Source organism: Diachasma alloeum, unplaced genomic scaffold (assembly GCF_001412515.2).
Source record: "Diachasma alloeum isolate Michigan unplaced genomic scaffold, Dall2.0 Dall_scaffold_00558, whole genome shotgun sequence".
In the NCBI taxonomy this organism is placed as follows: domain Eukaryota; kingdom Metazoa; phylum Arthropoda; class Insecta; order Hymenoptera; family Braconidae; genus Diachasma; species Diachasma alloeum.
In genome coordinates this window covers 253,505-270,309 of record NW_021680690.1, presented here as the reverse complement: position 1 = coordinate 270,309, position 16,805 = coordinate 253,505, and the positions used below count along the sequence as shown (strand labels likewise).

The 16,805-nt window shown below is 43.9% G+C and overlaps 4 protein-coding genes across 4 annotated transcripts in view; 1 reads left to right on the top strand and 3 right to left on the bottom strand.

The window, feature by feature from the left end:
- The window catches only part of LOC107043326 (beta-catenin-like protein 1), an 11,600-nt gene extending 6,659 nt beyond the window's left edge, over positions 1-4,941 (bottom strand). The window contains exons 1-5 of the mRNA XM_015264773.2: positions 4,559-4,941; positions 3,301-3,680; positions 2,525-2,856; positions 1,910-2,133; positions 373-1,054 (exon numbers count right to left, since the gene is read on the bottom strand). Of these exons, the coding sequence (XP_015120259.1) occupies positions 373-1,054; positions 1,910-2,133; positions 2,525-2,856; positions 3,301-3,680; positions 4,559-4,588 (1,648 nt within the window). The 5' untranslated portion in view covers positions 4,589-4,941. The remainder of the gene's footprint in view (positions 1-372; positions 1,055-1,909; positions 2,134-2,524; positions 2,857-3,300; positions 3,681-4,558) is intronic.
- Positions 4,741-6,948, top strand: LOC107043327 (Golgi SNAP receptor complex member 2). Its single transcript, XM_015264774.2, has 2 exons — positions 4,741-5,013; positions 5,720-6,948. The coding sequence occupies exons 1-2, from the start codon at positions 4,874-4,876 to the stop codon at positions 6,216-6,218; spliced, it is 639 nt and encodes a 212-aa protein (XP_015120260.1). The 5' UTR covers positions 4,741-4,873; the 3' UTR covers positions 6,219-6,948.
- Positions 6,495-10,339, bottom strand: LOC107043325 (myotubularin-related protein 9). The gene is made up of 2 exons (XM_015264772.2): positions 9,221-10,339; positions 6,495-8,372 (listed from the first exon to the last, which is right to left on the bottom strand). Exons 1-2 carry the CDS (start codon positions 10,236-10,238, stop codon positions 7,642-7,644), a joined length of 1,749 nt encoding a protein of 582 aa, XP_015120258.1. The 5' UTR covers positions 10,239-10,339; the 3' UTR covers positions 6,495-7,641.
- Positions 10,340-11,045: 706 nt separating this feature from the next.
- LOC107043331 (serine/arginine repetitive matrix protein 1) lies at positions 11,046-16,751 on the bottom strand. Its single transcript, XM_015264782.1, has 3 exons — positions 16,582-16,751; positions 13,507-15,062; positions 11,046-12,593 (listed from the first exon to the last, which is right to left on the bottom strand). Exons 1-3 carry the CDS (start codon positions 16,604-16,606, stop codon positions 11,889-11,891), a joined length of 2,286 nt encoding a protein of 761 aa, XP_015120268.1. The 5' UTR covers positions 16,607-16,751; the 3' UTR covers positions 11,046-11,888.
- Positions 16,752-16,805: the final 54 nt, after the last annotated feature.

Genomic DNA, 16,805 nt, shown 5'->3' with positions numbered 1-16,805 from the left:
AAAAAACAGAGGGTCCACTTTGCCCCAACATTAATTTTTTTTTAAATTTAATGACAGATCTTAATTGCAATTCTAATGAGATTATGATCTCCACGTGAAGTGCATTGACTCATTAGAATTTAAAAAACTAAACGATTCGCTTAGAGGGTCCGCTTTGCCCCTACCTCCCCTATATATTATTAATTATGTTTATATTTATTGAATAATAAATTCTTTCACCTATCTAACCGTTGAAAAATGATTTTTCAAATGAATATTATCGCAAACCAATCTATTTTTCCAATCCATTGCCAAATAAAATGACTAATGAGGATTGAAAACCCACTTAACTGTCAACCAAAATCAATATTTAAAATCTCACCCACAGCCTACCTCTCATAATATGTCGGATAGTCTTCAAGGACGCCCTCCTCTGAGACAATATCCTGGTGACCCTCTGCTTGACAGCCGGAGGACAGCCAGCGCAGGCCTCCAGCAGGACATAATCGACTAATTGCAGCGTAAACAGACCCCCCTCGAGCCTCTTGAGATACGACTCCTCGCTGTCCTCCTCCTCCTTGGCGTTGCTCTCCACCTCCTCCACCTTCTCCAGATACTTGAAGTGCAGCTCCATTAGTCTGTCCATTTTCTCGTAATCGTTCTCCGTGAACTTGCTGAGGAGCCTCTGGCGCTGCTGGCCCTTGCAGTTCCTCAGCATGCTCGCTATTATCGAGACGACGTGCTCCTCATGCTCCTCAGCTGTGAACACCTTCTTCCTGTTCTTCGTTGGGGTCTTCATGAAGAGGGGGAAGATGGTGCGGAGCCCCAGGATGTCCACGAACTTCATGCAGTTGTCCTTGCCCTCTGGACCGTTCATCGCGTGGTCCAGGACCTTGAGGGAGCCGTTTCTCGACATCTTCTTCTCGCGCAGCATCAGGTTCATCAGCTGGAGACCCTCACCGCGCAGGAAACGCTCTCGATTCACTGTCGCCATCAGACTCGAGCAGAGGACGTTGAAGAGGTTCTCCATCATCTCTTGCTCTTCTGCTGTCTGGGGGTCGTGCCTCTTGTAGTACTGGAAATGAGAAATTATTCATTTGGCCGCAATGAGAATAAATTTAAAAATTTTCGGGCTGAGAATTTGGAAAAAAAATTTATTTCAAATTATTTTGAGGACAAAATTATTTAAACATTTGTTTCTCCTTTATAAACAGAATTTTCAATTATCAGTTGAACAATCAATTTAATTAATTACATTAATTAACAACAATTTAACAATTAATTAAACTAGTTATATAATTAATTGAATTAATATTGTTATTAATTTAATTAATTAATTGTTCAATTGTTATTAATTTAATTAATAACAATATTAATTAACTCAACAATTAATTAATTAATATTGTTATTAATTAAATTAATAACAATTGAACAATTAATTAATTAAATTAATAACAATATTAATTCAATTAATTATATAACTAGTTTAATTAATTGTTAAATTGTTGTTAATTAATGTAATTAATTAAATTGATTGTTCAACTGATAATTGAAAATTCTGTTTATAAAGGAGAAACAAATGTTTAAATAATTTTGTCCTCAAAATAATTTGAAATAATTTTTTTTTCCAAATTCTCAGCCCGAAAATTTTTATTAACAATATTAATTAACTCAACAATTAATTAATTAATATTGTTATTGTTTTAACAATGTTATTAATTTAATTAATTAATTAATTGTTCAATTGTGATTAATGAATTTAATTAATGCAATTAATTCAATTTTCGTTTAATACTACGACATTATCCATTCATTCATAATAAAAATTAAAAAAAAACAAACAAAATTTATGAATAGAACAAAAATTTAATTAAATAAAAAGAGAGAGCTAAAATAATTTATGCAAGCATAAATAAATAAATCCACTCACAGCCAATTGTTGCAGCAGAACATCAATGCCATCCAGATCCCCCAGAACCAATTTATTCTCCGGTGTGTTTTGAAGCAGAATCGACAATAACTCACTGGCATAAAGTTTGTTAGCGTCAAAAGGCATTTTAGCTTTGATCCTCCTCAACAGCCACTGCAGGAGCCCCTGCTTGCCAGCGTCGACACACAACTCAGGCCTGAACTCCAATAAATTCTCGAAAATGGCTAGAAGAAAGGGAATTCGTCACAGAAACTGTCTTCATCCCTCAATTAAATTAAATAAACCAAATAGATTAATTGAAACACATTGAAACCAATTGTCTCGAAAAAAATTCAATTAAAAAATTTCCATTGAAATTCAACAAGAATTTAATCCTAATTCTCTTAGAATTTGATTAGAGATTCATTTGTTTTGCGTTAATTCTATTGAAATAAAATAGAATGAATTTTATTGAAACAAAATAGAATTAATTTTATTGAAACAAAATAGAATTAATTTTATTGAAACAAAATAGAATTAATTTTATTGAAACAAAATAGAATTAATTTTATTGAAACAAAATAGAATTAACAAGTTTAGCATTAACGAGTTCAGTTTTCCCCTCATTTTTCCTACCTAAAGTGTTGAAAACCCCATCACTCTCCTCCTTCACCGACTCATCAAGTCTGTCCAGATTCTGCACCAGTAATGCACACACCTGTTGCTCGAGGAGAGCATCTATCAGGGCGTCAGCACCCTCCTGACTCTCATGTAGAATATCCACGTCTGACAATTCCTGGATGAGATCAACGACTCCAACAGCAATGTCTGTGTTCTCGTGGGACAGCAACTCGAGTAATGAAGGAATCGCCCCAAGCTCCACCATCAGAGGGTACAATTCGGGGCTCGTGGCGACTACGTGGAGCTCCTGGAGGGTCTCGTGGAGCTCCACCTCTGACTCCATGAACCTAAAATTGTTCAAACGGTCTTGTATCGAACAAAAACACTATTTTTGTTGTAAACACAGAGAAGAAATTAATTTCAAACGAAAAATTCTAGGGAAGTAAAATATTTTTTCTTCAAGGTCAGAATTTTCAAACACCACTTGAACAGCGAATGTTCAGCAATTGTAATTTCCACTTTTTTCAACTCATTCTGAATCTCAATTAAAGCCTTTGAAAAGTTCAGAATTTTTTCCATTTTTTTCATCATTCTATCATAATTTTTGGGAATTTCTACATGATATATCACCCAATTGACAATTTTGGATAACGAAAGATAAAAAAAATCCAGATAACATTCGAAAGATAGTACACCCGGGCCTTAATTTATAATAAAAATGAATGAAAACGATATTTTCGTATAGAAAATGTGAAAAAATAATTTAACAATTAAAATTCTAGTTTTCTCACTTCTCCGGTTGATCCGGGAATTTGACCCTCATCTCCTGGTTCCTGAGAGCCCTCTTCTCGAACAGCAGGACCATCCTCTTCAAGGTAGCTTCGTCGAGAGCCTCGACCTCGGGCGCCTCGTTCTCCACGTACCTCAGGATCTCCTCCTTCTCCCTGTCCGTCAGCTCTGGCTCGAGGATCTCATTGCTCTGCGCTGGAGCCGGGGCTCTGGCCTCCAGAGAGGGCTCCACTGGGCGTCGTTGAGGGGTAGTCTCCACATCACGACTGGGGTACCTCTGGCGGGGGTGGTAAGGGGTCTTGATGACCTTAATCTTCTTGGCGTCCCAGTCGTCCTCGTCGTCGTCATCACCAGCTGATGGACGCTTCGGCGTGCTCGGGGGCTGCAGAATTATTACGAGTGGAGCACAATTTACACTTCAGATTTTTTCTCAAAATTGTGATTAATCTTGTGGCCCTTAATCTGACCCTTAACCCGGCCCTTGTGGCCCTTATTTTGACCCTGCTGATCCTCAGGTGCCGACCCTTGGTTTTTGAACCCCATACCCCTCATTTCGACCCTTACTCTGACCCTTGTAACCCTCAATCTGACCCTTGTTATACTTATTTGGACCCTTAATGACCCTTATTTAAACCCTTAATCTGGTCCTTGTCACCTTTAATCTTATGACCCTTAATCTGACCCTCATGACCCTTAGCCCGTCCCTTGTGGCCCTTACTTTGACTCTCATGACCCTTAACCCGGCCCTTGTGACCCTTATTTTGACCCTGCTGACCCTCAGGTTCCAACCCTTGGTTTTTGAACCCCATACCCCTTATTTCGACCCTTACTGTGACCCTTGTAACCCTCAATCTGACCCTTGTTATACTTATTTGGACCCTTAATGACCCTTATTACCCTTAATTAAACCCTTAATCTGGCCCTTGTCACCTTTAATCTTATGACCCTTAATCTGACCCTCATGACCCTTAGCCCGTCCCTTGTGGCCCTTACTTTGACTCTCATGACCCTTAATCTGGCCCTCGTGACCCTTATTTCGGTCTTAATTTCGAGTACCAAATTTTTATCATCAGAAGTCGATTTTGATCTTTATAATTTAAAAACAAATAACAATTATTATTAATATTCATTGATCAACTCGTTTCTCACTCATGAATATTAAGATCAAAGTAAAAAGCATCCGTTCAGCCTCGTTCCCCCTGCTTAACCTCACTCCAATCTTCTTACCCCCAGAAAATATTTAATCAGATCGATAATTACCTTGTACGACAATAATTCCCCAATATCCATGTTACATCTGCATTAAACACTCATTCACACTACTTTTTTCACTGGAAAACAAGACTTTCTCCTTTTGGAGCGAGTGGATGTGGATTTCGAGGCGTCAGATGGTCTTTAAGTCAGTGCCTGGGGCGACGGGGAGGGGCGAGAGGGCAGAAGTAAACACACACGTCACTGGAGCGCACGTAACTCCAAGCTGTCACCCGCGAAGACGATGTCAACGTGCCTCCTGACAGGATTTCCTGGGGAAGAGTAGCACGTGCTAATTATTTCGCTGGAAGTGTCGGTTGAGCCATGGAGACGCTGTACCACCAGACGAATAAACTGGTCCAGGAGACCCAGCACCTGTTCACGCAGTTGGACAAACGACTGCCTAACCTAGATCACGGCGCAGTGGAGAGTGAAATTTTGTCGAAAATTGGAGTAATCAACGGGTAAATTTCACATCAATTGTTTTCCTGAATGATTTTGAATTTTTTGGGTTGGAGTTTTGGGCTCTTTGAGTTTCTATTGTTTCGAGGGTTTAATTGTTTCATATTGTTCATGTGAGCTGAAGGAGACAGGAAATTTATGTTGCTTGTGAAATTTGAAGGAATTGTTGAATCATTGGAATTCCAGTGATGGAACAGTGATGGACTTCCAGTGAGATGGAAGAAAATAAGTGGAAATGTTGATGAAAATTTGGGAAGAAATGAAAATGAAGAAATTACAACTGAAAATTGATACGTAATTATTATTTCAAAGTGAAATGAATTGAAAGGAATTTTTTTAATAATTGAAATAGAGATCAAAATCAATGATTGAAAAAAATTCAATCAATTATTAAATTGAATAACTATTATTCATGAGAGAGAATTCCTGATGACGTTGACTTGAACAAATGAAAAAAATGCCATTCAGTTATTTTAATAAATTTATCATTCAAGATTTCCATCGATATAATTCCTCTAAATAAAGTATTGATGCAAGAAAATAAATGAAGACGTTAATTAAAATTATGGGAATAGATGAAAATAGAAAAAATATGAACGAATAAATAAATAATGAATAAGTAATAATGAATAATGAGTAAATGATGAATTCCTCTGAATATTTCCCAAAAAAAATCAGGAATTCATTCCCTCATTTTTCTTCTTCCAGCAACTGCGAAAGACTGGACGTCCTCTGTATGAAGGGCCCAATAACCCAGCGGCAAAATGCAAAAATGCGAGTAGATCAGTTGAAATACGACAGCCGTCACCTGACAGCGGCCCTGAACTCCTGGAGGGCCCAGCAGGAACGTAAGAGAGAGGCCGAGGCCGAGAGGGAGGCCCTCCTCTCCCGGAAATTCACGACAAACGATCACATCGAGATCAACATCGATCGCGATATTCAGTACAACAGTCAAGTGGCCAGCGCTAACCAGGGGATTGACAACCTCCTGGCGCATGGCAGTGGCATAATCGAGAGCCTGCGGTCCCAGCGGATGACCCTGAAGGGCGCCCACAAGCGCCTCATCGATATTGGGAACGCCCTGGGGCTCTCCAACACCACCATGAGGCTCATAGAGCAGAGGGCGAGGGCTGACGGCTTCATACTAGTCGGTGGAATGCTCTTCACTGTTCTCGTCATGACTCTCGTCGTTGTCTACCTCACGTGAATTCAAATTATTATTTTTTATCTTAAAATCAGCAATCACACGTCTGTGGTGTACACAAGGGGGAGAAGGGTCAAACGACCTCTCTTCGATCGTCAATAACTCAGGATCGGCTGAGTGAAAAACAGAAATTTTTATCTCATTTTGAAGGCCTTTCTTCGATCTTTGAAATGAGCTCTGATTTAGCCAAATCGCGTCGTTGGGTCGGGAGATATTGATGATCTAAGAAGGACGATTTTTATCGTTCTCCATGCAGAATAAGAATTAATGCTGCTGGTGTAATTTTTGGAAATTGTTTATACAAATTGTTGATAACTGATGGTGGGTTTTTACACATCTGCACTGGGGATTAACTGTAAATAACATTTTTCGAAATTTTTGAGGGGTGCGAGAAGAGAATTCACGAGTTTTCAAGGAAAATCTCATTTTTTAATTTTGTTTTTTGTGAAATTTTGGAATCACTCGTTTTCAAAATAATTTGTTATTTGAAAATGCGAGAGGTGGATTCTCCTCTGAATTTCCCCCATCATTACACCAAATTACGAAACTACGTGTGAAAATCTAGACATGCAATACTGTAATTTATATCTAAATGGAGCTAAAATAAATAATTTATACACGATATTGACATTCCTCAGTACGAATCTACGTAAATCGAAGATTATTTCATATGTATGTACATATTAACTTCGTATTTGAAATTGTAATAAATGGCTCTAGACCCTCTCAACTAGTTCACGTCTCCTCAATACCTAAATCCAACTCGATACAATCAACTCTTCAAGTTTCTTGAAGACATTTCGTCGATGAACCCCTTTCACTAATTACCCCATAACTCACAAACGAGTGGGTCTACGAAAAAACGTCACAAGACCTTTTCTCTCGGGAATTAAATTTCCCCCAAAAAAGTGCTCCACGAAAATTTCGCCATCTCCCCCAGATTCCCAGCTACACTCGAAAAACTAAAGTGCAATTTTCTGAATTGAGTCTCTCTCAACATTTCACTTCCTGAAGATTTTAGTCAGTCGTCATTATGCGGATTGCGTCTCTAGATTCAACTTCCCCAGGCACAAGGACTGCATCTGCTCGTCATCCTTGATGCACGAGGAAATTGTAATAAATGGCTCAACTAATTCATTTCTCCTCAATATCTAAATCCAACTCGATACAATCAACTCTTCAAGTTTCTGACATTTCGTCGATGAACCCCTTTCACTAATTACCCCATAACTCACAAACGAGTGGGTCTACGAAAAAATGTCACAAGACCTTTTCTCTCGGGAATTAAATTTCCCCCAAAAAAGTGCTCCACGAAAATTTCGCCATCTCCCCCAGATTCCGAGCTACACTCGAAAAACTAAAATGCAATTTTCTGAATTGAGTCTCTCTCAACATTTCACTTCCTGAAGATTTTAGTCAGTCGTCATTATGCGGATTGCGTCTCCAGATTCAACTTCCCCAGGCACAAGGACTGCATCTGCTCGTCATCCTTGATGCATGAGGTGCCGTCCTGCTGCGCGTCAATCTCGTCGAGAGCCCGACGCACCTGATCGCGCAATTGTCCAGCGAATTTCTTAACAGACGAGTAATTGTGTTTCAAGTGTCTAACGCAGGGGACGAAGTCATCCCAGGGGGCAACAGGTGTGTGATGGAGGTAGAGCTGCTTCCAGAGACGAATACTGATTGGTGCTATGCTAGGCCAGATGACACTGGGATTCGGCTCGTAGAGAGGATTCGTCCACTTGTCTAGATTCTCGGTTTTGTTGATGTGTGGCCAGAGGCTGCTGGTGTTCTCGGCCAGCCTGAGGGATATCCTCTCGCACTCGGAGTCACCCAGGAAGGTGCCGTACTCCGAGGAATAGGCGTGCTTGAAGAGCTCCACTAGGAGGTCCGTCGTGTACTCGAAGCTGTACTGGAACTGGTGGTGCAGCTGGAAGAGACAGTCCAGGAAGAGGAGGAAGGTGGGGGCGTGGGGGGAGCTGTGGGATTGGGTGGGGGCGTAGGCGCAGTGGCGGGTGCGGGTGTAGAAGGGGTGGCCTGCCTGCAGCCACTCACGCTCTATGAGCGACTGGAGACCGCGAATTGTTCGAGACGCCGGGTGCAGGATTACCTGGGCGAGACTGGTCACCACCAGGGTTGAGTCTCGACCACTTGATCCTGGAAAATTGAGAACATTTGGACTCGGGTTTACGTTCGATGGATGGAGGAACTATTTTGCGCAGTGGGGGAACCCCCCGAAAGTAATCTGAAGGTTGCGGGTTCAAATTCCGTATTGCGTTTGGATGGTTGTGCAGCGATAAAGAAAGTACAGGAACAATTACTCTGCTAGCGAGAGGAATTCGATGGAATGAACCCATTTTACTGTGCTCCATATTCATCATTTTTATTTTGCCTGTATTTTTTTTGTGTGAAAATTTTTTATGGTAATCTGAAGGTTGTGGGTTCAAATCCCCTATCATAACCTGAAGGTTGTGCATGAAGAAAAAAAATACAGGAAAAATTACTGTCCTGACACAATAAAATGGGTTCATTTTCCTGTACTCTACAGTATTTTTTTTGTTTTTTTTTGTGTTGTGAGCCGAAGCCCTTATTGTAATCTGAAGGTTGTGGGTTCAAACCCCCTATCATAACCTGAAGGTAGTGCATGAAGAAAAAAATACAGGAAAAATTACTGTCCTGACACAATAAAATGGGTTCATTTTCCTGTACTCTACAGTATTTTTTTTGTTTTTTTTTGTGTTGTGAGCCGAAGCCCTTATTGTAATCTGAAGGTTGTGGGTTCAAACCCCCTATCATAACCTGAAGGTAGTGCATGAAGAAAAAAATACAGGAAAAATTACTGTCCTGACACAATAAAATGGGTTCATTTTCCTGTACTCTACAGTAATTTTTTTTGTATTTTTTTCTGTGTTGTGAGCCGAAGCCCTTATTGTAATCTGAAGGTTGTGGGTTCAAATCCCCTCAGGGACTATTCCTTACTCGTCCCCCTCCCCCCCCCTCCTCACCGTGCACAAGAACAGCAGCTAATTCCTGCTCCAAGCACTGAGCGACCACACAAGCGGCATTCATAGCCCCCTGAACAGCCCCCAGCCACCCCGAGTTCTCCAGCCTGGAGAGCCACTGTCCACTGGAACAAGCCACATCGTTACAACTCTCTATCAACTTCCCGAGGCTCTCGGCGAGCTCCCCGAGCCTGGGAACGCCCTTGTAGACCTTCCTCCACTGGGGATACGCCGAGTCGATCTCGGTGCCGCCCCCCCGAGCCCTCGCTGCCTGCGCCTGGTTCGTGGACCTGGTGTCCACGATGTACCCTCGCCTCCCAGCCCCCAGGACGATGTTCAGTAGCTTCTCGTCCTCCCTGCAGCGTTTCCCAGTGGCTCCGCACATCGGCTGTCCCCCCCTGAACAATATACTCCCCCCCTCGTGCCTGTAGCACAGAATGGGGAATCGTCCGCCGTCCCTGAAGGCCGCCGAGGACATGATCACGTTGTCGTCGATCAGTCGAGGAACGATTATTGCTGATGGATAGGAGTTGCAGACTCTGTAGTCTCGATTGAGGTAGCTGATCCTCCACTCGTCCCCATGGGTCGCCAGGAGTCTGGACCACTCGGAGACCGGCGTGAAGGACGACCAGCCGTCCTCGCCTTTATTCACCTCCGACGCCTGGGGTCTGTAGAAGAACGGGTACTGGTCCGCCTGGTCCAGGGAGGACAGCTTCTCCAGGGATGCGGAAATGTTCGTCAGGTGCTCGCTGGAGGACATCTCCAGCTGGAGGATCCGGAAGTCCTTGCACTTGAGGAGCATGCAGCCCCCTGGACTCTGGCTGTTGGTCTTCTTCTCAACTTGGTCAATGTTCCTGTAGCGCAGCCACAGCTCCTTGCGGTGGTCCTGGCGGGAGGACAGCAGCAGGTGGTGACTGCTCAGGCAGAGGGTACCTTCCAGCCGGGGGACCTTCTCGTTCGTTCGCTCGGTTAGGATCACTCCGTCCACTTTTGGGGTTGTTATGAATTCCACGAACTCCATGGCCAGGGCTTTTTGTCGGGTTTGAGGTATCAGCTGGGGGGAATTGAGAGGGACATTTCTGGGGGGCTTAGGAGGTGGTGGCTGGGAAACACTGGGGGTTATGGTCGGGCGGGGGGTGGGTGGCGCCACCAGGCGGAGGGGATGGGCAATTCGTGGGAATCAGGGAGTTTTTGCGAAACTGAAACTGATGGCAGCAGGGCGTCACCCACTCCGTTTGCCAATGGCAAAGATGTCATGCTATAATCCTTGCCATCAGTGTTACCAGATCGTGACATCACCCCATTTAAAATTGTACAGGTTTTGGCTATAAATCGCCAAAAATGTTGCTGGCTGGCTACCCCCACTCTTTCAAATTTAGCTTCGACTCAATTTCCCCCACCACTCAAAGCCATCATCATTCTTTCTTGGCGAGAACTATATCCTTGTCGGATCCATTGAAAAGTGGCCACCTGGCGCCATTAGTTCGTGAATTGGTCGAAAAACTCCCCAATTGTGGGGGGTTTTGAACTGATTCTTGATGGTTTTTTCAGGGGAATTGCTGAAATAGTCCATTAGAGTCATCCCCGTAATTATTACCAGGAATTCTATATCAATTTGATGAAAATAGAAATTGTTCCAAGTAAAATTTCATTCCTCGGGTGTGATGACTCCGAAATTAACTATTTCGAGTCAAATCTCCTATTTTTTTTGTATTTTCCGTCTGGGTTTTTGAAAGAGAGTTGGGTTGAAGGCCCGGATAATTGAGATATTCCAGTTAGTGATTAGTTTCGTCTCCTGAAATTGAAGAAACATTGACATTGTGGGGGATTCTCTCAAGGCATTATCGTTTATTCATTTCACTCCTTCACAAACAGTCGTAACAACTTACCAAATAATTACATTATACATTGGACTATGTAATCACGCAATTATGAAAATACAGCGTTATGTGATATCCATTACCCAACTCTACCCTCGTCCTAACTACCCCAGAAATAACTAAATTCCTCTGTCCTAAAACTGTACAATTCATTCATTACATATGAATTTAGAATTCAATCGAGGAATAAAATCAGTGAAGTGGTCTTTGCAATTGACGATTTATCTCGGAAACGAGTGATTTCGCGAGAAAATGTCTGAATACCTTTTTTGTGGGGAATTAAATTCCCGACAATAAATGGTCTGTGACATTTTCTCCCGCAGCAATTCATTAACGAGATAATTGATGATAAAGAAACGAATTTAAAACGGCATCGAAATCTTTGGTGATTACACACTTTTACTAATTACCCCATTAATGAGTGGAATAGAATTTCCATAAAAAATGTCTTGACCCTTCGAACCCTAATTACTTCATAATCAAATAAAAACCTCATAAAAACCGAGAATATTATATCAAAACTATATACTTAATCCGTTTTAGGAAAAAGAGAAGTAAAACTTATCATCAATAATTCAAGATCCGCAGAGTGGAACCCAATAATTTTTTTTTCATTTTGAAGCCTGAAATACCTTCAAAAAGCGCTCTGATTGATCCCAATTGCATCATTGGGCGAGGAGATATTGACGATTTAATTTTCATTTTACTTCACCTTCCCTGCCACTTCAAGTAAACTTTTTATATTCTGTTTCCCTTAAAATATTCAAACACTTAATCATCTAAGTCGACCCCTACTTCATATTCCTCGACTTCATCAACAATTCAAACCGTTTATTAGTCCTGACCCCCTTGAGCGCCATCCTCTTGACCTCCTTCCTCTCCTCGAGTTTCGCAGCATTAGGTCTGGACACGATTTTCGTCGCCTCCTCCTTCCTCACCTTGAACCCAAACCTGTTGTACCCCTCGTTCTTCTTGGCTCCAGCCTGATTCTGAATCCTGAAGCCAAATCTGTTGAACCCAGCTTTGGGCTCCGTCATAATCCTGGCCTTCACGACCTCCTCTTCCTCCTTGGGTTTTCCAGAAGTCGTCACCTCCTGTCCCTTGATGTTCCCGATGTTGGAGCTGGTCAGGGCGTTGTGCCTCACCTCGATCCTCCTCTTGGCGTCCACCAGCGACTCCATCTTCTCGAACTTCTTCTGGTGTATCTGAGCGAAGTTGGGGACCTTCTTCGCGGAGGAGGTGCCCTTCTTCTTCTTGTCGGCGTCGTTGAGACTGATGGAGAGTCTAGGCTTGCTCAAACGAGTGACGGACTCGTTCTGGGCCTTCTGGCTCCACTTTCCACTGGCGTCGGGTCCTGAGGGCTTCAGGACTGATCTTGGGGACTTCATCAGGGTCGATAGGGAGTTTGAGCGTCTTCTCAATGTACCGACTCCCTGGGGGCTTCGCTTCTTCAGGAGCTTCGAGCTAGGGGTCGCCGATCTGGACCTCATCACCACCTACGATTGACACAGGACTCGTGAATAAAAAGACGAGGGGATGAAATCGATCACTGAAATTTCATTGATTTTTTTAAATTGAAATTTCACTGATTTATTCATTGACATTTCGTTCAATGTCATTGGAATTTCATTGACATTTTATTTCAGTTTTCAATGAAAGAAGAAAAATGAAATGGAAAAAGCGTAAAAAATTCCCGTTGAGGAATTCCTGTAGAAGATCTCTCAATAGAAAAAAGTAAAAAAGTTGTATAGAAAGATAAAAAAAAATCTAGCAGCGAACCTGCGGAATTATTCAATAGAATCGATCAAAAACTAACGGAATTTTCAATATAACTTCGATTATTCTTTAGCTGATTTGAGGAAGATCCCCAGAGGTCGAACCACCGAATATATCAGTGACAATGTTCTATTTTTTACGAGGAGTCAAAAAAACTCGATTTTTTCACATCTGACGAAAAAAATTCTAATTTTAATCTTCGATTACAACGGAAATGTTGATTTTCACATAAGACACTGGGTGAAATCCTGATTTTCACCCATTTCTTCTTTGCAAAACCAAAAGAATGATTAAATTGAGAAAAAAATTAGAATTCCGAATGTAATCGAGTTTTCTGAAATTTTGTTCAGTTTTCAATAGCCTTTGAATTTACCGTAAGGGTAGAGCTGCTTTAAAGAAACAAAATAGGGGACGGTGGGGCAAAATGAAACACGGGGCAAAATGAAACAGCAAGAAAATCTTGTGATCTAAGGGAGATAGAACGATTTTCATAAAAACCTTTTTTGTAGAGAATTTTACAAGCTACAAAAAAGGTCCTCTTCAAAAATGTCCTATCTCCTTTAGATGACGAGATTTACCCACTGTTTCATTTTGCCCCATGCTCCCCTACTAAATAGCTCTCCATCCACCTACCTTCGGGCTCTTCTTGGGGGTCGCCCCCCCAGGACTGGCGAACCTCACCCTGCAGACCCTCTTGGACTCCCCAGGTGACTCCCCGCCCTCGAGACTCCTCTTCCTACTGCTCTTGAGGAGCCCCGGAGTCTTGGGTTCGTCCAGCTCGTACGTCCCATCCCCCAAGTTCCCCCGCCTCCTCAGATTGGGGGTCTTGGGCTCCGCCAGCTCATAAGTACTGTCCTTATGGATGCTCCTGGTCGCCTCCCTGTCCCCCCCCTCCTCCCCGTCGTCCTCCGCAGGCTTGATCCCACTGATCCCGAAGGAGTCGTCCCCACTGACCATCGGATTGGACTCGTCCTCCAGGAGAAGCGACTTCGAGGCGCTCCTGGAGCCCCTGGGGGACCCGTAAAACTTACTGACGTTCAACGGAGACGTCCCTGAGACACTCAAGGACTCCTGGACCTCCCGGGCTCGTTCTCGAGGAGTCGACGACCGAAATTCAGACCTCACCAGGCTGTGGAGACGAGACGTAAGTCTCGGGGACTTCGGCGACGGCTGGACCTGCGGCGACACCTGCGGCGAGATCCTCTGCAGGAGCACCTGGACCGACTTCTCCTCAGGAACCTCCGCATTTTTCGGGGAATCCCCCACCTCAGATTTCCATTTTTCAGGTGGTGAATTCGGCCCCTTGGGGGTCGGAGACTTCTTGAAGGATCCTCTGACCTTCGACCCACGTGCAGAGGGGGGACTCTTCGACTTCGACTTCCTGAGGACGATCTTCGGGGTCTTCGAGTGCAAAGTCGTTCGGTTCTTCGATTTTTCGGGCTTCGGGGGTGACCTCGGGGTTCTTCGGGGCTCGTTCGGGGTCCCCGTCGTCGAGGAGTGGTCGGAGGGGGCTGGTGAGGCCGCCACCACCGAGAGCTTCCTCGGGGTCTTGGAGTGACGCCGGGGGGAGAGGGAGTGGGTCTTCGGGGAGCCCAGGTTCACAGGGGACTTCCTCGGGGTCTTAGTCGTTCTGTGGGGGGTCAGGGTGACGGTTATCGGGGAGCTCTCGGGGGTCACGTCGTTGGGGGAGTCCCCCTGCCCCCGGAGCTGACGGAACCGGCGGTTCGTCGGGGCAGACCTGGGGGGCATCCTCGAGGAGGCGTTCGCCACTTCGTTGTCGTCACTGTCTGGGGGATTGTCGGGCCTGGGGGGCACCTCTGGGGGGGAATCCGGGGGGGTTTGGACCTCTGACTTCTTCTTTCGGGGGTTCCTCTTGGCGGAGGGGGAACCGGGAGGGGAGGGGGGCTCCTCGTCGGAGGTCTTGGGCTTGCGCCGCTTGCGAGTGGTCGTCAGGGAGGTGTTGGGGTCCTGGGGCTCGACGACCGTTCGTCGGGGCCGGGTACAACGCGGGGGCTGGGGCGAGGCCTCGACGAGGTCCTCGGGGGCTGGGGGGAGCTGGGGGGGAGGCTCTTTCGGGTTCTTGGGGCGACGCGCGCGGAGGGAGCGAGAGTGCGTGGAGGGACTCTCCACGTGGGCGAGGGAGTCGTCGATCGTTGTGGAGATGGTCTCGTCTGCCTCCCTCGCTCGGCCTGGAAGAAAATCGGATTACGATTTCTTGGGGGAGATTTCAGACGACGGATTCAATCATTTTTAATTGATGCTGGGAGTTAGAGAAGTTTATGGTGGTTTATTAGGGAATGTAAACTGCGGGGGAAATGGGGGTTCAGTGGGGAGTTTGGAGAAGTAATTATGGGAAATAAGGGACTTGAGATCATTATTTCAAACACTAGTTCGAGGGATGAAGCGTTTAGTCTAATTCTGTCTTTGTATTCTGGTTATTGGATGCATTTTGGTTAATGTTGGGAGCAAAAATTTTTGCATTTGTTTTTATTATTTTGTTATTTTGAGAAGGTGTGAAACAGTCATTGGAACACTAATGGAAATAAAAATAAAACGGGGGAATAGAATTAATTAATCTATCTTGTCGTCAATTTTTTAGGTACATCTAGGACAAATGTCAATTTTTGATAAATATTTTTTGGAGAGCGAAATGAGAGCTACAAAAAAGATCTAAAGTCGATTTTAAGGATGTTCGACACCTTTTTGGCTGAAATTCACGTTTTTTTTCCTTTTTCTGGCGAATTGTCCATCGGATTGACGGAAAAAATGTAACGTTTTTGTGTTCTGTCATTATTTAATGGCTCACGCAGTGTCATGGTGGTGGGATCATTTTCCTGCGTTTTTTCTACAGTTTTGTGATTCCTTTTAAACGTTTAGCAAAAATGCACAAGAATGATCGCACCACCTTGCAACTTCGCGAGTCATTAAATAATGACAAAATGCAGAAACGTTATATTTTTTCGCGTCAATCCGACCGACAATTCGCGAGAAAAATTAAAAAAACGTGAATTTTGACCGAAAAGGTGTAGAACATCCTTAACCATCTCTCGTCCTATGCCACCACTACACCCGGATAAAATGCTATTTTAATTGCTACTCATCAAGCATGACAAATAAAGCGATGTTTGAAAATTTTGAATCAAAGGAGTTTCATGCAGAATAACTTCTCCTTTGGAAATAAAAAAATTCTTCTAGTTCGTTAAAAAAATTTTACTTCAAATTAAAAGTTCCTGAGATAATTGTATCATTCACTGAAAACGTGTCCCAATCCAGTGGATCCACCAAAATCATGAAGACCATCTTCGTAGCCATCACTCTCCTCCCCAAAAAGCCCTCAAAAAATCCACCCCCCAAAAAAATATCTCAAGTAAAAAATACCTGAACCCATCCCCTTCCCCCCAAAAAACCCTTTTTTTGTTATCTCAAGTGGAAAACAGTCCCCACACTCATTCCCATCCCAAATTCGAATTACGTAATCAAAAAAACCCCTCCAAGCAAAAAAAATCGCACCCCCTCAACCCCGAAGCCCACGTCCTCGCGATCCTGGTGAGCTTCCCCCTGGAAAATCCCCCGAAGTGTCGAACGGAGCAAGAATTTTATCCATTCCGCCAAAACGTCGCCATGTTCCCACATATCCCGCCCAAACCGTAACGTAAGCACCAGGTGCTCGAGCCCCGAGACCCCAACCCCGTGAAAAAAAGCCCTCACCTCGTCTCGTTTTCCTCGGGGACATGATGGTCCCGATGTCCAGGTCCTTCGCCTCTCAAGATGCCCAAAATAAAAACCTCGCAAACGGTTTTTCAGTCTCAAAACGAAGTGCAAACCGTCGGAAAAACAAAATACTGACGCAGGAAGAAACGTTGGCCAGCGGCCTCTGATTCAAATGCGAACGCGAGGCGTCTCCAGGCGGCGCTGGCGCCTCAAACCGGAAG